This window comes from Lepeophtheirus salmonis, chromosome 12, assembly GCF_016086655.4.
Source record: "Lepeophtheirus salmonis chromosome 12, UVic_Lsal_1.4, whole genome shotgun sequence".
NCBI classification, from domain to species: domain Eukaryota; kingdom Metazoa; phylum Arthropoda; class Copepoda; order Siphonostomatoida; family Caligidae; genus Lepeophtheirus; species Lepeophtheirus salmonis.
In genome coordinates, this window is record NC_052142.2 from 1,755,816 (window position 1) to 1,783,113 (window position 27,298).

At 30.8% G+C, this 27,298-nt stretch overlaps 1 protein-coding gene and 2 long non-coding RNA genes across 4 annotated transcripts; 1 reads left to right on the forward strand and 2 right to left on the reverse strand.

Moving 5' to 3' along the window:
- Positions 1–876: 876 nt before the first annotated feature.
- On the reverse strand, positions 877–4,388 carry LOC121126867 (uncharacterized). The gene is made up of 2 exons (XR_005867270.2): positions 1,588–4,388; positions 877–1,531 (listed from the first exon to the last, which is right to left on the reverse strand). It is a non-coding gene; the product is annotated as an uncharacterized lncRNA (long non-coding RNA).
- Positions 4,389–7,017: 2,629 nt separating this feature from the next.
- On the reverse strand, positions 7,018–26,083 carry LOC121126865 (hexokinase type 2). 2 transcript variants are annotated; one of them, XM_040722222.2, is made up of 7 exons: positions 25,863–26,083; positions 25,386–25,593; positions 24,970–25,337; positions 24,651–24,923; positions 8,227–8,598; positions 7,920–8,172; positions 7,018–7,803 (listed from the first exon to the last, which is right to left on the reverse strand). In XM_040722222.2, exons 2-7 carry the CDS (start codon positions 25,583–25,585, stop codon positions 7,653–7,655), a joined length of 1,617 nt encoding a protein of 538 aa, XP_040578156.1. In that variant the 5' UTR covers positions 25,586–25,593; positions 25,863–26,083; the 3' UTR covers positions 7,018–7,652. The 2 variants fall into 2 exon arrangements, with proteins under 2 accessions (XP_040578156.1, XP_040578155.1); XM_040722221.2 differs by having other exon boundaries at positions 25,779–26,034.
- Positions 26,003–27,090, forward strand: LOC121126866 (uncharacterized). Its single transcript, XR_011782378.1, has 3 exons — positions 26,003–26,139; positions 26,777–26,904; positions 26,989–27,090. It is a non-coding gene; the product is annotated as an uncharacterized lncRNA (long non-coding RNA).
- Positions 27,091–27,298: the final 208 nt, after the last annotated feature.

The following is a 27,298-nucleotide window of genomic DNA, read 5'->3' on the forward strand; positions in this document are numbered from 1 at the left end:
ATATACCATGGAACACTGAAATGAATATGGAACGAGATTTTCTAAAGCGTGAGCTTTTCTTTCCTAGAGTGTAAATTGATTTATCATCTATCATATTAATAAAGTAAATGCAGAAAATTGCAACTTTAACAGCTCAAATGTCATAACTTACCCTTTTTAAAATACTAAAAATTTAATTTTTTTATTGAAAACTTTATATAATTTTAATTCAATTTTATTTTATTATCAAAAAAATATTATGTACAATGTAAAGATGACATTGAAGAAATAAAGGAGCTAATTCACTATTCAATATGATTTCAGCTTTGAAATATTTTTAGTATTAGAAGAATTTTTGTGTAAGTAATTTTCCTTTTTTATTTTTAAGAAATATATCTCCTTTTCTTCACTGATTTTATTCTTGTTTTGTAAAAAGGATCTTAGTGTTGGTTTTTTGCCTGACTTCGCTTCAGAAGGACACATCCTCCTGCTTCCGAAACAAAAAAGGATACTAGATATCTTAAAAATTTAAGACCTCTTGTTATGCAAAATGGCTTGTACAAATTTTTTTCATTCCCATTCTCTAATCGTATACACAAGTTTTGAGCAAAACTTTCCATCGATCACAATATGGTTTTGTAGAAAAACAAGATCATGGAAAGTATCCCTTTTACACTACAGACTCTTATCGAGTCTAATTTTCAAGTCAATGACTTAACAGTGATGACAGTGGATTTTTCCAATGTCTTTGATACTTAGTATCATGAGTACATAATTAAAACACTGTCCTGAAAAGGATTTTGCGATTTTATCATTTGTATGGTTGCAGTTACCTTAGCACGTACTCGTACAATGATTAAATGTAAAAACGAATTCGAATATTATTCGAACAACAGGGTGTTTGTCAGGGAGATCTTTTGTTCCCAATACTTTTTATTATACGCCTTGATGAGCTAATAGATCATAGAGATAGAATTAAAGGCTCTCAGTTGTTATACAGACGACTTAACAATGTTATTTTGCGGGAGTGCGTATAAGATAATAAAATCAGTCAAAAACACGTTTGGGGTCCTTTTTTCATTCTCTAAATTATCTGGTCTGTTGTTGAATGAAGAGAAAACTGAAATTATTAGTCCTTATAACGGGTCACTTGGAAAGACTTAGCCTAATTTTAAATTGAAATCAAAGTTACAACTCTTGGGATCTTAGATAGGCGAAGGAAGTTACGAAATGAATGGGAAAGAGATTCGTAAGAAAATTAGGAAGACGACTTATTATTTTTCTTCTTTCAATTTAAAAGTATGGAATACTTTAGATACTTAGGGAAATATTATATCAAGATTCCTATTTGAAATTATTGACCAAAAAAAAAAAAAAAAAAATGAAACTTCATGAAATGCTTTTCTATTTTTTTTTGCAAAATTCCAAAAATATTCCGATGGTTGAAGTAGTCCCACCTCTTGATAATTTTTAAGCCATGGACTTGGAGGAACTTGGATGCTGGATTACACCCCAATGTTATCTTCTGAATCTGCTTTGCTCAAGAAAGGACCTAAAATGAGATGCAAGATTAGTATATATACATTAGTGCATTGGTAATACTACAACCTCTAATTTATTGAAACATAGAAACAAAACATTGGTCTTTCTCAAATCTGACGGGAGCATTCTAAACAACTATTTTTTCTGAGCCACTTATTACGTGTATCCAAAATCGATCTATGGCCTCTACGGCATTCGGATGGGAGTGGGTTCGTCCAATATGTCTTACTCTTGAAAAAAGTTTTCAAAACAATCTTGATTTAAACAAGATGTCAATATAAATGGAGGGCCAATTTCATTATTTATGTATTGATACAATTATAGCAAAGATTTTGAAGAAATTCTTATGTCCTTTTGGTAGGGTATCAAAGCAGATGACTTATGCAACACCACTTCACCATTTTCATTTCTCTTAATTTGCTTCATTATTACAATTATCATGCTTTGGAGAATATAATTTTCTATATCTAAATTTACTCCATATGCACATCCAAAGTCCTTTCTTGAAAATATTCGGGGCTTCATCTCATCAAAGCACAAGACAGCTAATTATCCATTTAGAGTATCGTTTGATTTAATTTGTTGAGCGATAATTTTAATAATATGTGATCGTATTCCAGGAGCTGTTTTAAAATTTCGGATCCACCGTTTGAGGGTTGTTACACTAGGATCGGGAAGTACACCACTGCATTGAATGTAACGATAGGCTTTTGAGGAAAGAGACTTCAGTATCATTCCTTTAACAAAATCCTCATCATCCCATTTTCCAAACCTCTTTCCACTGATAATGAGTTTACATTGAGATTTAGTAAATCTGTTTTCCAGTTCTCGTTTCATCGCTTCCTTATAATTAGATTTAGATTTTAATAATGTATTTTCCGATTGAAGAATTTTCACTTTTTCGTGATAATCTGCATTCTATTTCCTTAGTAACTCAAGTTCTTTTGTAAAATTAGAAACCCTACTAATTTGTATAATCCGGAATACACATGCTTGATTACATGCGTTAACCTTTTCTAACACAAGTGTCTAATGTCTCCAAATATATTTCATTAGAATCTTCTTCAAAATGTTCCACAATCTTAATTCATTTTGTTTTCCTTGGAGCTTCCTCAAATCCTTTTCCAGGTATGAGACCTCTGGAAGGGATAACATTTCATTTCAGTTTTATTTTCGTAAGTAGTCCCAGCAATTAACTTTTAAACCCCTTTTATAAGCATTTTCCTCAAAATGATTCTCACAAATTCTAGGATATTTTCCTAAGGGGTTCCTTCGATGACAAGCACTTCCCCATTTTTTTCCTCCTTGAGGGATCCTTCGAAAATGATGATCAATGATTGTTAGGATAATCACAAATGGCAACTGCACAACTAAAATTTTCAATTCGCGAATACATTATCCTTTTTCCGGAATGGTGAATAGGTATTATTATCGTAATAATAATAATATATTGTAAAATGTAAGTAATATATCATATCATACTCCAAGGATACCAAACTTATCTCTCTTGACCCACAGCCTAGTTCCAGTTCTTAATTTTGGCCTTTTGTGAATTTGTATTTGGTACGCTTTCTATTCACTATGACTTCAAAATCTCCCTCTCTTGCCCAGCAGTCGGTACGATACATCAAATTGAAAATTCTAGCAACGCCGATTACGTGATGGTTTAACCTTGTATTTCTATGAACCTTGAAACCACCAAAGAGTCCATAACCCATTGAACTTTGGGGGGAAGGGGGCTGGTTGTGGTGGATTTCGTTGTTCTATGGAAAACTCTGAACTTCTATTGAATTAGAAAGTTATGGGAATATGACGATTATTGGAAAATTCATTTAAATGAATTCTTAAAGCTAAACCATGTGGAATATCAGCTAAGCCCACATGTGGGACTTTTGCATGTTTTTAAAGTGTTGTCATTATACTCGGAGCGTTTTAAATTTTTTTGTGATGGTGCTACTTAAGTAGTTAAAGAGTTTGAATTATCTTTACAATTGGATATGTCAACTAGAGGTTGCATTAACCAAAATACTATGTGTGTCATAAACTCTGATATTGCTGTAGATGTTAACTTGACAGATTGTCTAATGATTTAAATGGCTTTTGTCTTTTATTCATCTATTTTTCGAATAAACATTTCAGTAAAACGTCCTTTCGTCCCTTTTGGAATGAAATCATGTTATACAAGTAATTCCTACTTGAGAAAACGTATGTACACACCTACCTTAACAACATTCAACTCATATTTAGAACAACGTAGCATTAAAAAACATAGCCAAGAAAGCCTTAAGACAATCACCAATAAGTATTTTAGTAGGAGTGAAAGATGGTTTAAATACAGAATATTATCCGGGACTCTCGAGGTTGGTTCTAAGTATTTTAATGACGAAAGTGGAATTTGCTTCCCCTGTCAATGCTCCAAAGAGACAACCGATCATATTTTGTGGGAATGTAAATCTTTATCTAAAATTTATGGGGACTTTATTAAAATGGTTAATACATTTTTCAATAAACAACTTGGTAAAGAAGATTTCCTCTCTATTTCAAATAATGAGAGAGAGTTGATGCAATTATTATTAAACGCAATATATAGTCTATAAATTACGGACAGTAATGAAAGACAACCTCAATGGAATTTTACATATTGCTAATCTTTATGCAAATGTTTTATTGAAGATTTAAACTCTTTTATTTTTTTAGTTCATCGTCCCATCGATGTTATTTCTAAATTATTTATTTAAAATACTCTTGATTGGGCCCTATTTTATAATGGTCTTTTCAATTATTGCTTGTCTACATGTTTTAACGAGTTATTTTTCGAGTATATTGTGTTATATTATAATAAAATTGTAAATGTTTAAATGCGTGCCAATAAAGACCAAGAAAAAAATACTATTGATTCCTTCGACTTTATTTTGGAAATGAAAGTGCAGATTCATTATTGTGTTTTTATCAGCCATGTAGAGGGTTAAAAATCATTCCTATTATATTACTCCGTTCCATTAGCAAGATAATTTAATTGAACTGTATACTTCTTATGTTCAAGATAAGTGACAAATTACTACATGAAGTAATATAATATAAAAGTTGTTTTTACTAAGCCCATTAAGGGATTTCTGTAATTTATCGAATTGTTCAACATAATGGTAACAATCCATTGCCTTTAAAAAAATTGGCTAACACGTATTAATTGATGCAGGAGTTAAGGGAATTTTGCAATAAGCACTGAATATTTGACTTTTTCATATCGAATATCGGAAGATTAGCTCTATGAAATTATTGAAGACAAAATTGTAATAAAAACAATTGGATAAATACCAGATGATTGCAGAGCTTTCTTCTTGTTTCTTTTTGGAAGAAAGGTTGCGTGGTACAATCTTGGTAACGACGTTTTAACGTTCACATTATTTTTAATCTTGTTTTCAAATAATTATTGAATATTATCCAATTGAAAAGGATTCCATAAGAATTACTTATCGACCTTTTATTATCAAAAAAGTGCCCTTATTCCCTCATTTTTTTTTTTTTTTGTGAATGCATATATAACTTCTTCACCTTTGACTTGATTTGATATAATAAAATTGTTATGATCAAATCCAAATAAAAGATTCAATGAATAGAACTATCTTCTATATTATTTTGTTATTAATTTATATGTTAAATTAGAAAAGATGTAAACTTGATAGTGTAATTGTTGTTTCATGAGTAAAAAAAAATATTTTGCAAAAAATTGATTATACAGATAGTGTGGAAGCAATTACTAATAGATAGAAAATTATCGTTGAATGTAATTATAAATTATTAAAATCATATATCTCTTATTTACCTCATAATGGATTGATTTTTGTATGATTATTTTTATTGGCGAACATACAAAGGACATTATCAATAACAATAGTGTGTGTCAGTTGTCGATGTCAACTTCTTTTCAGTAATCCATATCAACTGTCCATCTCATATGAATGACATTCGTATCCTGGGTTAGTGTCTCATCTAAAACTCTGTCAATGCTCCTTTATTTAAAAAAAAAAAAAAAAAAAAAAAAAAAAAAAAAAAAAAGATCCGAGTCTCTCTCCTCCGGGTCTGGCTATTAGTCTAAATTATTGATTCTACAATTTCACAAGGTTTTCATTCTATAAAAGACATTCAAATCCAATGAGGATCTTCCACGTTGTAGTGAAAAATCAGTTTATCAAGTCTCTCAGTTTCTTACTTTTCCATAGTAGACTGTAGCAAGGAACAAAGAAGACTATGGATTTAACTCACATCCACTAGGGAAATGAAATGGAAGGCTTATTCTATTTTACCTCTTTAGCCTTGTCATCATTAATTATATCATTCAATCCAAGACCAAATATAGTCAATCCATATATATTGTAATTACTTTTTTTTTTTGACTGTCATTTGTTGGATGACAATGGATTACCATAAGCATTGGTCGTCCAATAAAAGATACTAAATGGAGACTCCTCGGCAAATGCTAGGAATCGAAACTAACAAAATATCGTGCTACTTCGATACTCCTGATATTAAAGAATAAGTCATTGAGAAAAAATGCAACATAATTAAAAATATCGATCATAAATAATTGATTGTTAACATTTCTTCTGTTTCATTCCACTCGACATATAGTGAGCGTTTTAACTGATAAATAAATAAGCTCAAATAAAACTTTCAGGATTATATGTAGTTCAAAACTTTCATAAAATGCATTGTTATGTAGCGATTTAATTAAACTAAAGTATTTTAAAACTAATACTTTATAAAAATATAACTGACAACAAATTTAAGATTCTTAATTTAATTTAGTAATTACTAAAAAAAAATTTATGGTTCTCATACTTGACTTGAAACATTGAAAGTATGAATTCACAGTAATTAGATAAACAACTTCCAGAATTCGACTCCTTTAGATAACTAAGTTCTCTTTGGAAAAGAAAGAGACGAAAACGATCTTTCTATTGCAATTTCAGATTACTGAAAACTGTACTGAGCTTTACAGTTTTCTTCGCACTCTCCAACCACTCGATCATGGACTACCTACCCAAATCCTCTCAGTGGTTTGTCACTCCATAGTCAACTTCCTCTTCTTTTGACACATCCTGGATCATAATGGAGTGGAAATCGCTGCTCTTGCATAGTATTTTGCAAATACTTGTCCGTCAATCCAAGAGTCTTTCCCAATATGAATAGTCTATAATGTCTAAGGATATTGGAATTAATAACGGAGAATTAAGTGACTAGCACTCCTTCCATTGGAACTGCTGTTGTGTGTTTTTTTTTGTTTTTTTCTCTTATTACATAGGTGATACATATTGTATCAGTTTAAAAGAATCTTGGTATTTTTTCCATTTATACACTTTTTTTTTATCTTGCCACTTTTTCCGTTTCCATTTCTTCCTGACACCTGTCTCTACTCATCCCCTAAACATGGAGCTACAAATAAAATATTGTCGCCATTTCACTATCACAGCCCAATGCCCATACACAAACAGGTCGTTTCTAATATAAAAAATAGTTTTGAGTATATTTCTCTGAATTTTTTGTAACAAAAAGGCAACGTTAAGGTAAAAATTTTATAGTTAACAGCAAATCGATCCACTTTCAGATATTTTTTTATCGGGAATATTGATTCAGAACTCGATTGTATCTCTTCTAGACGTACTTTCCGGAATCAATTAGCGTCAAGTTTCGAGGTTTTGGATCAAATATGACAAAACAATACATGATAAGTAAGCTGAAGAAAAATAGGAAGAAATAATTCACTAGTGTCCCCCCCCCCTCCTCTACAAGAGGGCTCGGTAACCTTGGAGACATGGAGTACCAAATTCAACATTTCTAATCAATGAGTGTGCCACTATCAACAATAATGGTTAAAAAAATACACAAAGTATGGGAATATGTTTTAATCTGCCAGTGCCAGTGAATATGCCTCCGCGTGCCAGGAATGGCAGGCGTCCCATAGGTTGCCGAACCCTGCTCTACAGTAATGTCTTTATTGATAGATATTAGTTATATATAAATACATAAAAGGAAAATTGCGTTTTTATAAAAACAAATCATTTAATGTTGTAGTTAAATAGTTATTAGACTAAATAAAATATAAATCTTAAGTAATAGATTAAATTATGGTATTATTTGGTGGCTTCTCTTTTTAATACTGCAGCAACCAATGCTGCACCACGACCTGAACCATCTTCTGCCATCATCAGATCAAATTTAAAATCGATCCCCATGAGCTGACTTATTCTTGATTGCATTACATTTTTAAAATGAGGATGATATCTGCCAATAATGAATAATATTATTAATATCAAATAAATAAAAAAGTTAATTTCATAATATTGCAACTTTAAATCTTGTAAAATAATTTATATGTGAAATACTTTCATTTTCCGTACCTGAATAAAGACCCATCGATTCCAATTATAACGTCTTTATAATCCATTTTTTTCAGTAAAGCTGCAATACCAGCACTAGCCATAAAACTCGCTCTTCTTGAAACGCATTCACAAACATATCTTAGTGCTGAACAATCTTCCTCAGTAACAGTATCAGGATCCATTTCTAGCTCTTCCAAAACAGCTTTTGTACGAGTATAATCACCAACAGGATCACTCTCTATTTCGGAGGCAAAACGTGTGTAAAAACAACCTACCAAAGGCACAAATGATAAATTCAAGCAACTTCATCAAATTTTTAAAGTACCTCTTTCTAGAATTTTTTCACAGTTACTATCAAAGAAAATAAGATCATCTTTTATCAAATCCACAAGAACTTGGCGTATTAATTCCCCCATATACATTCCACTAATCATTTTCTCGAATATTTGTTGTCCTGGATTTACAGATAATCCATCAACATTACGATCCCATTTAGTTAAAATGAAATCTAATTCACCATTTTCTCCAAATCCACCCCATTCAGTATTTACCAGCATATGATCATGATCTTGAAAATTATATTGATCAATAAGCTGAATATCTTTTACTTTTTCTAAATAGCAAGCATTAGTGCCGGTCCCTAAAATTAATCCAATTCGACAACGGTGATCGATCGAAGCACAAGTCATAAGACATCCTAAATATTTGAAAATTAATATTGAATTTTATTAGTTTATTGACTGGAACACTCAATAGGGGGACCATGGTCTCCCTACTTTTTGAGAATTTAAAATTATCATATAGCAGCAAAGCAACTGTGATTTGTTTTCATTATAGTTATTAGGATTTTCAAAAACGGTTAGCTGAACCTGATTCATCAATCTAAAAAAGTTTCAAAATAATAATACAATTAAATAATATATGTTGCTATGATTATTAACAATAATTTAAAATCTCATTAGAAAGTTAATTCTAAGTAAATCTGATCCGACGGAAGAGCAGCTAGAATCTATAAGTTGGGAATTTTTTTGGAAAAATTGTGGAATAGAAAAAATTACTATCATAATCAATGATAAATTAAGTAATATTCAATGTATTGTTTCAAATAAACAATAATTGCATCTATTCGTGGATAAGGATATGTAAAAAGTTTTGTGGTACTTTTTTGGCTACTTTAAAATATACAAAAAACAAGCACAATAACTAATTGTCTTTCCTCATTTGACAAATCCTCGAATCAAATAATATGTTTTAACAAGGGTCAAATTTTGGTATGTTATATTTGATCAAACAAGGGAACTGCCAATCATTTAGTACATCTTAGGCACCTTAAATTAAAGGGGAAAAGATACAAATATTTGTATCTGATAAACAGTCTACTAAAAAATATAAAAAGCAAAAATTTTCTTTCATATCATCCTATTTGGGAAGGTACAAGGTTTCAAGCTTTGCCAAAATCAGTTTTTTTTCTTGTCCCTAGCATGTAAGGTGTATGCAGGGGGAGAAAAGTATATACTCGAAAACGGAACAGTAAAAAAATACAAGTAATTTATATGAAAGAGCTCTGCATATTATAATCTTCAAATATTAACAATTATTTATATCACACTAAACTGTTCTGTGATTTAAAATGTTTCTTGTTAAGGGGAAGGAATATGTCATTATAAATTAAATTTTAAAAGCATTTTTAATTTATCATGGCAGTTACAAAATTTAAACATTAAATTAAACAAACGATATGATAATAATACATAGTTTTTTCATCCATAGTTTTGGTTTAAAGCCCATGAATTTAAAGCTACATAGTCAAGCCGAAATCGTCTAAATTCTATAATATACACTTTTTAAATGTTTGAAATTTTAGGATTTCAAAATGTTTCTTTTGGTCAAATATTATCATATTGTAATTTTGAACTGTTATGTAAAATATTTTACGGTAACTTAACGTTGGAAAATTTTATTTAAAAAAAAATCTTATTTGTTTAAAAAAAATATTTTTACTACACATTTCATATTTTCTAGTTTATTAAAATAACAAATTTAGGTAAATAAATGTATTATTTTGAAGATGTTTGTGGAAAACAATTTCAAAAATCCAGAAAGGTATTTCTCCAAGGGTATAGACAATCCTAAAAATTTAGAAGTCAAAGTATTAAATGCTAATATAATTACTCGTAACAATCTGAATCATAAGACGAACTCCCTTTTCAATTGTGGAAAAAATTAGTTTCCTCTTACAAAATCTGAAAGAAATCATGTGTATCCAAGGCTCTGCCACTTAAAGATGAAGATTTGTGCTAATTTATTAAATGAGATATATCACAAGTTTGTAAGGAAATTGGAACCTCTGGAGTCTATGGCTAACACAATAGGGAATTCTTTGTGTGGACTTCTCAAAATAAAAAAATTACACCTCTGTACCAAATTTTTGCAAGAATTCATTTTTTTCTACAACAAATTAAATTTAAAATTTATCTGAAAATCCAGCAATGCATTTTGTCTTTTTTAAAGCCAAAGCCATTAAATTAATTTGTGGATACCCAATCCATATAGAAAACTTAAAAGCAATAGTTTTTCCCTCTGCAGCTTTGAAATTCGGAAGATGGATGGTAATTTCTGGTACTATGTTACTGAAATAATCAAACACAAACTGTGATAATCGGAAAGATACAATATTAGTTTAGAAATACTGGTTCGGAAGTATGGCCTCTTTCATTGAGGAAGACCAACAGATTGATCACCATGTTTTGAAGTATTTAGTATGTGTTCATTTCATTTAATTTTGCAATCGTTAATACTAAACTGTTTGATTATTTTTAGGTGTGGGTATATCCATTATTAGCGACGATACATTCAGAAAACATTTTGGGTAATAGCATGAAAACTTTACTGCCCAAAGTGTTGTAAGGGCTATAATTTGAAAGATCATTAGCTCAGCAATACGTTGATGTAATTAGTATCTCTTTAGCTTTCTTAGGTGCGTTATTATTGTCGATTACAGCCCTTAGTGACAGAACATCAGAGAAATGAACAGATTTGACCATCCATCAAATTTTTAATAAATTATATGTCTTGATTTGAAGTATTCACTATTTCTTTTAAGAGGTTATTCTTGAGATGTTTCTGCTTAGGATAGTTATTTGAACAAGCGTTCAAATTATAACGGTCATCCTTCACAGCCAATTAAAAATCTTAGTGACAGAATATGTGAAATCTTAGGGACAGACATTTCTGAAAATTTATAAGAGAGCTAGGCAAACAGGTGTATCTATGTAATGTCAACTTGCAAGATACTCTATGTTATCACTATTAATGCTTTATTGAAACTACAAAATTAATAATAATGTTACATTTAATATGTTTTGGCGTATGTAAATTGAAAATTACTCTACTCAACTACTCCACAATCCTCATCAAAACACTACTGTTTTCCTTTTTTAGATACAGTCTGGGCAACACTATAATATTTGCAATGATTTGAAAATAAACTGTTTTGCTTGGTTTTTCCATCCTGATAAATTGGATTTCTGTCGCCCTTTGATCTGTAACGTCTTAGACAAGACCAACAAAGTTTTTGAATATATTTTTGCTACATAAACTTGTCTCCACCTATTGGGATTGAAGTTTTCACATACGTACCATGCTCTAATTATATCAATTTAGTCTGTCAAATAAATCTTAATCTGCAAAAAATACTGAATCTTCAAGCAAAACTTTCCAAAAACAAGGCTTCGATAAAGTCAGATAAAAAAACCCATAAAAAGATATCTAATAAGGTGGTACCTGTAAATTATAAAGTAGAGGCCATGATATATTGACTCTCAATGAAGGATTTGTATTCTTTTTTAAAGGAAAATTTACTTAAAATTCTATCAAAAAATTATACAGCCTTATTTGGTACGAGAGCCCAAAATCAACATTAGAGGCTCAAATAATCTTAAAATAACTCTTATAAGTCAGATGATGAAAGAAAAGGGATTTTCCAATTATCATAACGATTCTGGCAAATATCTAATCGATTACTAAGATGATTTAAAGGAATGAAGAAATAAATCAGATGAAGTGTTTAATTAATCTTATTTTTCTTCCAAGAACTAACTCCTCATCTACAAAAAGATACTGTGTTTTTCTGTAAAACAAACTAATATTTTGCATTAAATTTCTATGTATATTTTAAACCAAATTAGGGAATATTTTTTGTTTCTTTGTATTGTCTTAGTTGTTTTTTATTTGGACAGTGGTGATATTTGACCATATTCAAAACTCCTGGATCTAAAAGATCAAACTTGCCAATGCGTATGCCACTGTATCAATGAAGTCTTCAAAAATGTATTCATTACAGCCGAGAAACGATTTTGCAAACTTATTCAATCTTTAAAATTTAATTATTTAAAGTGTATAACCAAAATCCTGCAAGATCGAATTGAAAAAGAAACAATAAATATATCCCTACCCGCTAGTCAAATTATTAAAACAAAAATTATTAGAAAATATTTCCAAGTTCGTGTAAAGATGTACACTTAACTTTCTCGAAAGAGACTAAGACAGAAAGGAGAAATTTAGAACAATGACTAGATAGTAAAAGTGCAAGTATGTATTAAATTGTAAAACACATGTCTTGAATATTGACCACATTTTATTATAATGAATTATTTAAATTTATTATTTGCTAATAATGGAAATAAGGATATTGGTCAGTTTTTGTGGTCTGCACGATGTTGGCACAACAGTTTATTGCCCATACAATAATACCAATCACACGGTGTAAATCCTGAGGTGCATCCACTGTTTAGTGAGGAGACGTGCTGGAAGAGAGTTGTGTTATATTTTATAATGCATATCACATTCTAATGCTGATTTAATTGATTGATAATCGGCATCCCTTTCAGTTGCATCGACGAAAGATTTCAATGCAGGGTCACTTGTAATTAGATTCCTCGGATTGAAATGTCTTCACTGTCTGTGGATTCTTTTGAAGGAGATAGAAATTTCAAGGATTTCATTAGAATTGTGTTAAATTGTGCGTAAAAACATCAGTGAACCCATTTTTACTTTTCGTGTTTTACTCATTAATGAATTCTGACAGTATGTTAAATAATGTAGATTTAAATTGTATATAAATGCAATATAATACAATTATTGCAAAGTTTGTGGAAGACAGAGCAAGTATTTATATGAGTCGTTTGAAAACGATTAAATATAGGCATTCTATAAGCAAATACTCTTTTGTAAATGAAATCCGTATATTTACGCTTCAAATTTACCTTCCAGACATAAACAAACTTAAAAAAGGGAGGCGCTATTACTTTACAAACAAACCCCATAACATATAATGGTTTTCAACCTATAAATCATTGCCACCGGCCAACTAAGTATTCGGGAGGATGAGTTGAGAGGTATCATCCTAGACGCTTCAGCCCGTTATGTCTCTCTTACAATGAAAATTCCTATATCAGGTTGTGAGTAATCGAATTTTGCAAGGGAAGAAATCCGGTACCTTCCATTAACTTAATGGAATCATATAAATATTTTAAAAAGTGTGTTAAGAAATTTTAACAAATATTTATCTTAATTTTAATTTGCATGTTTACGATTGTTTTTTTTAAGATTGATTTTTAGAATATTAGTTGAAATTCTACCCCGGAGCATTTAATATAAACTATAATGTTTATTTATGTACTTTTTACGGAATTGCTCTGGTTTATTTATATTTGTATCTTCTATATAATATATAAACCAAATAAAGAATGTTGAAAAAAAAAATTCAAATTGAAAATTCTCGAAAACCAGATTTGATAAGCAAAAATATTTACAGAATCGTAATCAGCGCGTCATTTACTATTAGAATAGAATATCGAATTCAAAAGTTGTTGTTTTTTTCATGCGGTTACTGCATAACTCAGTTGGTTTGCCTTAAAAGTGAGAAACTTCTGATGAATTTCTTAATAAGGTCGTCTTGATAATTCATTATTTCTTTTCTCAAGTAGTTGTCAATGATGGCAATTATTAATTGACTTGCTTAGATGTATTTTCATGTCATATTGCCTAGTTTGGTATAATTTCCACATACCAAAGATGTGCTAACAATTTTGAGAAAGATTATTCTTAATTGTGATCCATCTGGAAGAATTTGTGGAGCAGAAACGTTTCAAGAATACTAACTTTTTTTTTTTTGATTGTGAATATTGTCGTATAAAGCGTTCATATGTGACTTCAGTGTTAGAGGCGTCCGCCATAGTGGGAGCATTAACAAACAAAAATTCCAATACATATTTCTAATACAATACTGTTTATCATTGAAATCAAGTGTTATTCAATACAGTTTTTAAGTCTTCTTTAATTTTGAAAGCCATTTGATGAAACTTTTTTAGTTTTTATAGAAATTGGCGTCCCTTTTGGTTGATCATCTGTGATGTTAGTGATATGAATGTAAATCCCCCCCCCCACACGTACGGATTGTATACTTGGGAAAATTAAAGATTAACTTAAGAAAGCTTTATTAGCAAAAAAGTATTGCAAGACTTCAAAATATATTCTGATGCTTTTTTGATTTCTTATTAAAGCTTAAAAATGAGAAAAACAACTCTTTATTTACACCCTTGTAAGTTAAGGTGGATTACCACATCTATCGTGAGTGTGCAATCAATTTATCTATAAGAACTGTGCATATATATTCTAGCCTCAAAAACTTTTCCTTTCAAAATAAAGAAGCTCTGTGATTTAAAGTGTTTATTTGTGTGGAGGAAAAAAAATGTTACAGTAGTAATTTTCGTGCGCAAAAAACTTAATTTTGAATGGCATTTTTACTCCTATGATTGTTCACAAAAATACATTTATATACCTGCAAATAGGTTTGTTAACGCACATTCATTCGTCCTTCATTGTAATGAGGAATTATGTAATTAATAGTTTAGCAAAATATCTTCTCATTATTTCAAAAAATATTTATTCAAAATAGTTGAGTCATTAAAGATCGACTCTAGTCGATAAATTAGAAAAGAAAAAAAATTAACTAGATATTCTCACTCCTCATTTATTAATTTGTAATAATTACCAAGTTGAACGTAGGTTTTATTTTCGCGTCTATTTGTTTGTCTGTTGTTATGGTATAAGTTACAGATCGGTGTTGATCTAACTTGGTACAAAGATTATATATGGCCACAGTAAGAGGCCATTAAATTTTGAAAGTTCAAGGTAGCACAAAACATTAAAATAGAAAATAAACAAGAACTTTTTTTCTTTCCTTTTTTTTCATCTCTCAATGGATTCATACATTATTTCCAAAAGTGAACATAAATGTATTTTAATCTGTATACCTACGCCATTGGAACATATATAATTATAAAGTAATCATAAAAATGTTTGGTTTTTTTTGGTTTTTTTTCTCCCTCCCCCTCCCACCAAAAAAAATTAAGAAATATATTTTCTTAAACAAACGTCAATAAATGAAACATGAATGCAATTTATGAAACAAAAAAAAAACATAAGGCCATTATTATACTTTTGTAAAAGTATACAAAATAGAACTAGAGAAAAAAAAACGCCGGCAAGATAATGATACCCGCAAGTGTGTGTTAAACAATTACAAATATTATTAGATTGGTAGATGATTTTAATCATAAAATATATTCTCCAAAAATACTCATTAACATACATTTACAACCTATTAGCCTAGGAAAAGTACATAAGAGAAGAAACGAAGAAACAAAAACAAACAAAGAACAATAAGAAAAAAAAAGAGCTCCTCAAAGTTTCTTAATTTTTCTCTCCTCTCGGCCAACCTTGTTCATCTAAACTCATTTAATGCAGCTAAAGCTAAATGACTCGAGGGAAAAACATCATGGTACTGTGCTACAGACAACAAACACTTCAATTTGATTACAAATTTCGAAGCCACTAGCTTGAGATCGCTGGCTCCCCAAAACCATAGAAAAGTTGGTGGTTTGATGGCTTCATACCCAATTTGGACTCAATACGCTGGCTGATTTCTTGTATTATATACTTCAGGGTGCTGCAATCCCTAAAATAATGTGTTACTGTCTTTTTTACTGCATTCCTTGCAGATTTCCCGGTCGTCCTTGAAGAGCCTTTCTGTGAAAAAGACCCGAGACGAGATACGGTATTTCAAGTACATCTGTTTTGGTGTAAACAAACTTGATGAAGTCTTGAACTCTTTTTATTTCACTTGCAGCCTCTTTAAATTTGTAGGGGTGGACTTGCCAAGAGATGTTGTCTCTAATAGTCGATGTGGTCACTTTGAAGGGGTCCCCGTCTTTTTCCTTTTTGGATTGTATGAGTATTGTTGGAGTTGATTCTTCAGCATCATCAATAGAGGAGGAATCCCTTTTATATTTAACACATCTTCCACTGTCATTAACCCCAAATTATTCTTCACTTTTTCAGGTAGATATGTGGTACTCAGCTCATTTCCTTCGATTGGGGCCCCTAAGCCTATAGTTAGCCAGTATGTTCTTTGGGATTGAATCGGAACTCTCTTCATTTGTCTCATCGGCGACCACTGTAAAATATATGGATACTTTTTATCTTCAGATTCTAGTATCGCACTCTTCCACAGGAACCCTACATATATGGCCCTCCTCCTCCAAGATAATTAAAGTAAATGCCACTGTAATTTTAAGTCTAGCATTCCCAAGCCTCCACGTTTTTTGGTAGTGAACAAACGACTCGTCCCAACCGTTTTTTGGAGACGAACAAAATCAGTTTCCTTCTTCCTCCAAGTATGGCACAATGTCTATGGTTTAAAATTTTAGAAATAGATTTGCTAATAATGCTTTCCACCTTCCTTAGGTTATTTACATTATTGTTTTTGATGGAGATGGTATTCCCCAGGATTGTTGATTCTTCCACTATATTGAAGGAATCAGTGTCATATTCGTAAGCTTCTGAGATTTAGATGTATTCCCTCTCAACCCAGATCTTTCTCCGAATATTTCCAACACTTCTCCCAGCCTCGGCACTTGGGAGTCAATATTGGAACCACTAAAAATGACAGTTCCATCATCTGCATAAAACAGGTACGTAACTTTTTCCCATCCAATATTTGCACCTCTAATCTCAGCATCTAACATTTTTTTGTAGGCGAGCGACAGCTAAAAGAAAAATCATCGGACTCACGGGATCCGCTTGTCTCACCCCGCCTTGTAGCCATACTGTCGGACTCTTTTTAATATCAATGATTGATTCTGATTCTCTTTGTCAAATCCCTCTGCTCTTTTTCAGACAGATAACTTCCCTTAATTATTTCTCTCTTAGTCCCAAGCTCTTTCTTGGCAATGTATAGGCCTTGATAATAGTCCTGAATGAATTTAATCTTCTGGTCTATGGTGCATTTTTTTGTATTTTCAGTCTCAATGACATTTAGTATTTCAACTCGATTAGTTTTTTCCTTGTTTTATAATAGATTTAAATTTCTTGAATTTATGTTTACATTTAAAGTTCGGGTTCTTGTACGTGCCCCTTCCATTTGATAACTGATTAACATTTCTAATTCCTCACTCAACATACAGTCTTATTTTTCTCATTTTCATAGACTATTTTCTTGGTGTCTTTTCTTCTTTGCCTCAGCTTTACCAGCAAAAATTAAGATTCTTTTAGCAGTCTTGTAAAAAAGACTTAATGCTTCTACCACTGTACATCAAGAGTTTATATCTTACTGCATGTTATCAATTACATTGTGGATTGTCTCTTCAAACTCAGCAATTCCAAGTAACTTTTCCATCTAATAGACTTATCATTTTTATGCTCTTTTGAATAACGGCTTCGAAAACGAAATGATCCGATAACCCGTTTGAACTTAATTTTGTCAGCTTCAATTGATCTGACATCACCATGTCCGATATGTAAATGTGATATATCCTGTTTTTCGATATTTTCTCTAAGAGTCTATGACAAATGTATGTCTATAGTTTTTTGTTACATCTGCAAGATCTGTTAAATTGTTTCTTTTTTCCAGACCTTTAATTCTGAAATGTTCAACAATCCAGATTCTGATGTGAAGTCTCGTTTTGATTTTTCTGGCACATTGAAATCGCCGGATATTATGACCCTCTCCTAAAGCTGTGTTAAAAAAAAATTCTCCCCAGAAGGAATATTTACAAATAAAATTTTGTATATTGTACCCCAAAAGCTTACATCAATTCTTAAAATATTTCCTTCATCGTCGTTAAAAATGTGGTTCGCAGTTAAACCATTTCTGACCAATATTTTTAACCCCCTTGATGGGTACATTGAATGTTTTAAAATCGCCTTTGAAGAGAAAATTTTAAATATTGTAGTCATAAAATGCCATCCGAAGGTTTTTTGTATTCTAGAGCCCAAAAGGCAGACAATCTCAAGAAAATCTAAAGAATTCAAGAATTTCAACAAAGAAATACCCTTTTGATTTGAACACAATCCATTCATATTTGCGTCTATTACTTTGAATTTTCCCGGGGATTTTGTACTTGATCTTAAGTGTTTCGACTCCTCCCATTCTGTGTTAATCCTTGATCTTTTTTTTATTCTGCCATCTCACTTTTGAAAATATTATGGTAATGTTATGGCCTGTTACTACTGCTAATATATAAATAAGGATAAATCTTGGATCGTAAAATTATATTTTTGATTAATTCATCTTTTGAAGCTTCATGGTATAAAGTTTATTTCTTTCACCTAAATTTTTTAGCCGATTTAATAACTTTGTCATAAAATAAAACTGTATGAGTTTTCTTTAATTTGTTCAATGCAACTATCAATTAAACAGACTCTAGTGCGTAAGTCAAAAATTAGTATTTTGGGTATATAATTCCAAAAACACAGTATCAAATGAATTCAAAGGTACTTAGCTTGTTATATAAACCTCTGTTTCATGTGATGTTTTTGTTGTTATTTTCGATCCTCTCTAAGACTATGAGAATTGTAGGTAAAGTTTGCATCACCGCTTCAGTAGCCTCTTTCTGGCCAATTAAATTTCAAGTTTTTTGCTGTTGTATTGCGATGATGTTCTCCTTATTTCTTTACCTCGAGAAATATAAAAATCACTTTCATAATTTCAAATACAGCTATGCTCAGAAAATTAATTCATGAATTGAATCTAGTTGACGTTATAAAGAAATTAAATAATGATAATGATATGCTCTTTCGGAGGATGAGGAAGCAGTCATCAAGGATTAAGCTTGCTTTGATATCTTCATGTTCTTGTTTTTATACTAAAAAAAACGTCCTACCGATTCGAACCTTCCTCTGACCAAAAGGTGGTAGATTTAGAATTTTTCTGAGCTCCTGCGAACAAAAATTTTAGGGTTCCTAATTGGCTCATTGGGTTAGAAGAGTTTAAAGTCAAATTAAATTATAGATTAAAACTTTCTTAAGATCATACTCTATCATGACACAGATTATTAAGTGGCTTCAATAAAATTATTTGGGACACAAATCTTAGTTTTATTAGTGAGAATAGGAAAAGAGTTAAACAATTAGAGAAAAATATAGATAAAAGCAGGAATAAAAGATCCTTCTTTGTTCTTATAATAACTTCAGAAACTATGAATACATTAAGGATTGCCGAAATTGCCGAAGAGGAGATGAAGAGGAAAGTCGATGTTGAAAAAAATCCTCATAAGAGATTAAAACATTTATCGATGAAAACAAGAATTTCTGCTAAAATAATTGAAAAAAATATAGTAAATCAAGAAGTAATTACAAATCTGAAATAATTTCTCAAAGTGTTTCAGGATAATTATCAAGGAATATTGGAATGCTCTAGGAGTGGATTTCCACCACACCAAAAAGTGGCATCTTGTTCTATCATTACATACGATAACACATTGGACTATAACAATAAGTTTTACCGAGACTACATAGCTTCTGGACCTTACACGTATAAAAGGAAAAATATGTACTGATTATATTGATCTCTATTTACTGAGGATTGGATTTGAGATGGAAAAGAGGTGTATGCTCGCCTCAGCTATAACTCAAGATAGGACTGCCCTCACCCCCCCCAAAAAAAAGGTAATAGGACATCACTCAGTCATTGGAGGTCTATGACAATACTTAATGAATCATACAGAACTTTAGCAGGTGCTTTAGCTTAACAAATCGAGCCTATACTTAACAAATTGTTGGGTTCATATAACAAATCAGTCTTTTTAAAAAACGACATATTACGCTTATTTTACGCTATATTCAGGCAACTATTAATTCTGTCAAAATAAGACAAAAATTTGGATCAATCATTGATATTGACTTCAGTAAAGATTTTGACTCTGTAGGATTTTTTTAAATCAAATCCGTGCTCTCATTTTCAATGGAACTTCAATTATAGTGACTGACGGATTACAGAGTAAGCATATAGTATTAGGAAAAAACTGTAGACAAGGATGTCCCGTATCTCTGTTACTATTTTTGGCTGCAATAGAACAATGAAGTTGGACACTTATGCAGAAATATGGAGGTTTTGGTGTTTCCATAGGAAGGACAAATTATTTGATTGATATTAAAAGAGATGACCTTACACTGATGGTAGAGGGAAATTTGGATGCACAAGTAATGAAAAGCATCGAGATTTAACTCTTCTATTTTGATAAATTTTCTCTATTTTGGGGATGAAAATCAATGCGGAAACGATTTCCATTCTTCCGATTGGTACATTGTGCGCTGGGCCTCTCAAAATAATTGGAAGATATGAAGTAGTTGAAAGCGTAAATATTTTTTTAATATAATGTGAGAGAAATCAACCTTCTTTATCTAACTTTGAGAAGCTAAACTTTCAACCCCACAAGTGCTGTCAGGCCTGGAGATGGTATAACTTGCAAAAGAGAGTACACATATACAACTCCAAATTAATTGCTCTAATGATTTATATGGGCATAGCTCTAACATTGGTAGGCAAGAGGCTCTTAAAGGAAGAGGAACGGATATGAAGATTTTTACGGACATCATGTCCAAACCTCAGTTGGAATGGAGAAGATTCATCACTGAGTCATCTGTATATATGATGTTGATATTTTGTACGGAATATTCCATCAATGAAGTGGTATTGCACTCCATGGACTGGGCAGCTGCACAAAATATTATATGGAGTAAATCACCTGTGTTTAATTCCCATAGTCCAATAGATGTCATGCCCCAAAATGGAAATAAGAACTCATTCTTTAAGAATCTCCAATAACAACCGAGATAACTTCAAACGATGGCCATCAACGGGAACGTTCTTACATTTCGTGATATGGATAACAAACCGATTCTGAATACTGGAAGATTCTACTAATTTCTGCAGAATCAGCAATGTGTCATCTTCCACTCAATCCTTGGTATCTGAAATTTAATTTTTACGTTTTGAAATCTCCTGTTGCGTGTCTTATCACGAGCTTAGATCTTTCTCAAACATGGGAAAGGAGCATAATGCATTATCTGAAATATATCATAGACGGCGGAAGTTCATCTAACAATTTCAGATATCGACTTAGTTTATAAGTTTTTTTCGATATTGTAAAGGCTGGAAGAATATATAACGATGTCAAACTATGATTTAGATCTTATTGATCTGCCTTCGTTTTTGTGTCCAATAATGTTATCCAGATCCTTTTGAATATCGAATCCACTATCACTCATCTTTTTTATATCTTGAAGACGGTTAATTTCCGTTTGTTGTTCGAATGCAGCCTAATTATACCTTCCAAAGAAAATGTTCTTTGACCTTTCTTCTACATGTCGGAGGTCCAAGCACGTGGAAAGTAATCTATTGTCAACAAGGTACCTGCATTTGTAATAACTTTTTCTATTTCGTTACGAGTGTAACTATCATTGAGGAGTGATACATTTAAATTCCAATTTATTTTATGTTTTAGTCTGCTTCCCATTAGTTTTCCTGGTTTATTTTTCTTGTAATACGTCATATACGGATTATTTCTTTTAATCAAAAAGACTTAAGTCTTCAAGGCAATACTTGGAAAAACTCCCTCTAGGTTTTGTTTATTTTGAAAGTTTTTTGAACTGTTATAATTAAGCGTGTCCTTTCTAATTTGTCGAGTAACATTTAGATTTCTTAAAATTAAGATGATTTGCACTTTTATTCCTCAGATTATATTTAAAAAGAAGTAAACTGCGTCCCTATTTGGGCGATATACTCCAAAAATTCTCAAGATTTCGCATGAAAAGTCAATGTTTACCTTTATGTAATTACCATATCCAACACGATAAGCACTCGTGATAAGGATTTTTTCACTAAAAGTAAAACTTATCGAGATCGATGGGATGCTTTTGATATAGCAGCTCACTAAAAAAAAAAAAAACCAAAAAAATGATTTTTTTTTTTTTGAATCCCTGAGTCTCGTATCCATTAAGGCTAAAATGTCAGGAAAGCTTGTAGATTTCAAATAATTGAAGATCGAAGACCTTCTTCTACAAGAAGCAATCGAGTTTACATTATAAGCTAGACATGACATTTTCATATTGAACTAAAAGGGGATGTTGTTGTTTTTCTTATTAAGTTTAGTTTTGGAAGTTTTCTTTCTCCTTGGAGGTTAAAAGTTACTCCATGTAGATGTTTTGACAATTATAGACCTAGACGGTGTCATCTAAAATTCATTTATGGTATTATTATTTCTTTTTTGAGCCACCGCCGGGCAAATTTCGAGTTCACAAGTAGTAAAACATATTCTGAAACATTGTACATTTTTACAAAAAAAATTATCTCACTTTTAATTTAATGATTGTCTTTGAATTGAAAAATGACTCTGAAAATTTTTAGTACCGAATTACAATAAATCTAGAACAATGAAAGAAAAGCTGAACACAGTTTCGGATTTTAGGCTCAAAGATAAATTCCATCCATGGCTTAATTTCAGTGGTTTAAATTTTCACCTTGCAATTGTTTCTGTTTATTTATCTACATTGAATCAAATTCAGAGTCCACATATCTTAGTACTCATCCATTAAAAAATGAAGTATGTGAAAAAAAAAAAGAAAATGTTTTCGCATTACTTTTCCTTAAGATCTTTTAATGTTCTATGTTTGAAAAATTGTAGTATGATTTAAACATAAAACTTTAATTTATTTTTCCCTAATAATATAAACTTCAATCGGAAATATATGAAAGATTATTATCAGAGCATAGTCTGCTCCAACAAACCTGAGCACACTCCCGCTCGGTTTTTTAAAGCAATGAGCGCGCTTCCTCTTAATTAAAAATGAGCAGCACTGATTTCCCCCCCTGGAATAGGAGTATTTGAATTTGACAACTCTTTATGATTGCAATTAAATTCCATATATTGCTAGTTCAAGTGTGTGGTACGATTTGTTACAACCATACATTATTTGCAATAGCGTACAATAATCCAAATTATGATTCAATTAAAATAGGTGTGTGAAGATATTTTTATTTGTCTTTTAATGTGTTTTGGGCACAAAAAAGTTTGGGAACCACTGTCTTAGCGGACATGTATTTACAAGGTTTCGTGAGCTATCATCCAGTTAAGCCTGATAATTAGCTTGAGCTTGTATAAAAGTTTCTCTATTGTTTGAATCCATGCTTACGTGAGATTTTGAAATCTTATGTTAATTTACTACATAAAAATCTTAAAAAAATCGTATTTTAGTTAGGAAAATTCGTTTACATATTACAAAGATTTATCTTCCAACGGTATCTCTACACATGAAGGAACTGACAGTGACGCTGGGAGAATTTATATTCGAGTCCTCTTCAAGTGGCCAGCTACATGAAAGGCAAACTCGTCAACCGAAAACAGCAGAGTCACAGATATAGCATGAAAAAAAAAGAAGATATTCTAGCTTATCTTGACATATAACTTCAATCATCTATTTTTAGAATCTTTAAAATTATTTTTGACTCTTAAATTTTTTGAATTTATCTCATAAGGGGTAGAAATAGAAAAGTAATACAAACTTATATAAATGGACGAAAATTTGAGCAATGTTATCGCTTTTCTAAAACAATGAGCGTTGCACACTAATACTTAGATTTTATATTGTAGACTTTTGTGTCCAACGTTTCCTCCAAATATTTATTTCATATATTGAACTATTAACAACATAAAAATAAAGGTAAAAAATATAGTCACGGTTTAAAGATTAATGAAAAAACACTCCAAAAAAAATTATCTGAAAAAATTTAGAATCATGCAATACTTTTAAACAGTTAAAAATATTGTTAAATTAATGTATGATGTTATTCAATTATTTCTGAATTTATCAAGAAAATGTTTTCAAATTTCAACGGTGTAGGTCTTTAAAAGCTTTTAAAAATTAAAAATATATATTTTTTTATAATAAAAAAATAATAAGCACGATATACTTTTTATTATAATTTTCTAAAATGATTTGGAATTGTTTCATAAAATGATAATTTAAATTGCATATTTCATTTTTTGCCCATATTTTACTAAATAAATATCAATTTATATATCGACTACCTAAAATAACATATCTGCTTTAATATAAAGATAATAAATAATATATTTTGACACACAGTAACTTGATGAAAATAAGGGTAGAAGTGACCCTATATTTGGTTAAAAGTATAAATCATTATCAATTACTTAGACATCTATCGTTATTCATAACAAAGCTTTTTAAAATATTTATATTGATACAAAAAAAACCAAAAAACAATAGTTTATTATTGGTAATAAAGTAAAAAAATAAAAACCTTTAATTTTTATAACAAAATGTCGTAATCAAATATATTTTTAAAGCATGATCATAATTTATTACTAAATATTTTTACATTACCAGTAGTATCGTTTAAAATGGCACAAATGTCAATTTTAACATCGCCTCTCCGATTTATTGCTTGTTGAAGAAGAGTTACAACATCTTTTCCTTCACATCCAGAGCAATTAAAACCTTTTGTCCAGCGAACAAGTCTAGCCTTTGCCAAACTAATTTGTTCCAATGGAAAAGAAAAAGTGAAACCCAAAGGCAATGTTTCATTTGATAATTGACGGTCGTTAACAAAATCAGCCAAGCACTGGGCAATATGATTAAATAGAAGGTCACCGCTACCTAAAATAAGTTGAAAGGAGAATTTCTATGTAGTAAATTATTTTACCAGTCATTATGCCTTGAGGAATTGCATATATTTTACTGTCCATTAGAAAGTCACCCTCTTCAATCTCCAGATATAGGACCCTAAAGTTTGTTCCTCCAAGATCCAAAGATAGAAATTGCCCTTCTTCGCATCCATTTGGTAATTCACAAACATACGTTGGATAACATTTAACACTTGCATTAGCTTCTCCATTTAAGCCTTTTAGAATCGCACTTCTCATTTCTTGCTCAACAATATGAATATGGTCATTATTTAGTCGTAAATCTCTCACACAATCTTCAATTAGTTGTCGTCTACGGCTTAGAATATGTGGCTTATACGTTTCTAAAACCTCGCGCATAAGTCCTTTAGGCATATCATCCTTGGTTCTAATTTTAAAAGGACATTATTTTTTTTGTTCTAATTGAGGAACTTACTTTTTTAAACGTTCATGTATAGCATGGCGAAATGTGGGCATTGTTCCAGAGTTTGATCTTTCATGGACATCTGAATCAGCACGAACAAATGTTCCAGACTGTGTTCTAACGTATTTATTAGAGTCACGAAAGCTATGACTCCTACCACGCCTAAAACTATCTCCATCTTCATCTCTCGATACTTGAGACATGTTTATCATTAAGTTGCCTGCAATAAAAAAAACTTCAAAAACACATATACCAACAATTCAAAAATTTAGCTCTTAGAACTATTATGTATGGAGTTTATATTTTTTATGGTTCAATACATAAGGCATACAATCAATGAAAAAAATTAAATATCAATTTCTTAGATTAGTGATATAATAATATATAATAGTAATTTATAGTTACGAAGCAAATGTAATTATGAATGATCTAGTTCAACTTAATTCGCAAAAATTATTCTGAAAAAGTGCTGATGGCCACTAAGCTCACCTTTTTTTCGACAACTAGTTATACTTTTTATTACTACTTTGCTATGCAAAAATAAGAGAAGAAAATAAATAAAGAAAGCAATAATTAGATGTAGGTTTTATAGATAAGAAAGAAAAATAGAAGCATCACTGGCGTACTGTATACACTTATTTCTTAGTTCAAATCATTCACTGATGCAATATAAACACACCTCTTAATTTATAAACCTAACATTATGATTTGGAGTAAAAAATGACATTCACCTCGCACGCTTTCATTACTCCGACTTGATTTAAAAGTAAAATTATATTCTTTTTAATACTATTTTAAGTTTTTTTCATGTTATCGCAATAATAATATTAAAAATACTCCAAATCAATTCTTTTAACCTTAAACTAAGTGTATTCTTAGATTATTTGTTTTCTTGACAATTAGTTTTCAATTTTTATTAATTAATTTTCGATAAATATTTGAATATATTCTCAAATATGTTAGCAATCAAATGAAATATTTAAAAAACAAATACTATCTAAATTTTAATGGAAACGCCATTTAGTGTTCCCAGGGATTTTTCAAAGATTAATCACGATAATTCAGATGACGACGATATGATTTGTGGAACCAGAAAAATTGATTGTAGGGTTAGTCAGATGCATAAATATGAAGATAATCTTTATTTTGATTGAAGCGCAGAATCCAAAACTGATTTCAGTTTTCTCGAACTCTTCTGATTTCTATGAAGTGACACTTTTACAGCATGGTAACCGAACCCCTTGAAAACTATTTGCCATTCCATTTGTCACCATAAATTTTTCAATTAAAATGTTCATTTTTATCAATATATTTCATATAAATTATGTAGTGATTTCAATGAAAAACCATCTAAAATGTTTGACTTTTCTCATTAATAGAAAAATTATACGTTCTAATTATAGCGGGCTTTTTGTCCATCATCGGTAGAAGGATATCCCAAAATGAATGTTTAGACACTCGTGAAGAGAGCTTTAGCAACTCTATGACACAAAATGGGTCTGCCGATTCATATATTGCAAAAATATCTGCTGTAATAAGGAATTTGAAATGGCTAAGGAGTCCAATACTACCAGAGCAGTTCGAATATTTCTGTTAAAAACTCTTCCTTTTCTAGAAGCCACAGATAGAAGACACTGGATCTCGCTGCTGTGTCCATGTACCAGTTCCTATGCTTGAAATATTCAACGAATTATCTTTAAATGTAGTCAAAATTATAAATCTCACTTCTTCTCTTTAAGTCGTTAACTCTTCTAAACGATGATTTGATTCTGCTCCTCCAGTTTTTTAGGTGAGTTCACTGAATTGCTTATACACACATTTCGAATTTTCAAATTTTCTTTCTTTTTGTTATAACTATCCTCCAGTCATATTTAAAACAATATTTTCCCTATTTTTTGCGAATCTTTTGACAAACTCTCATTTTT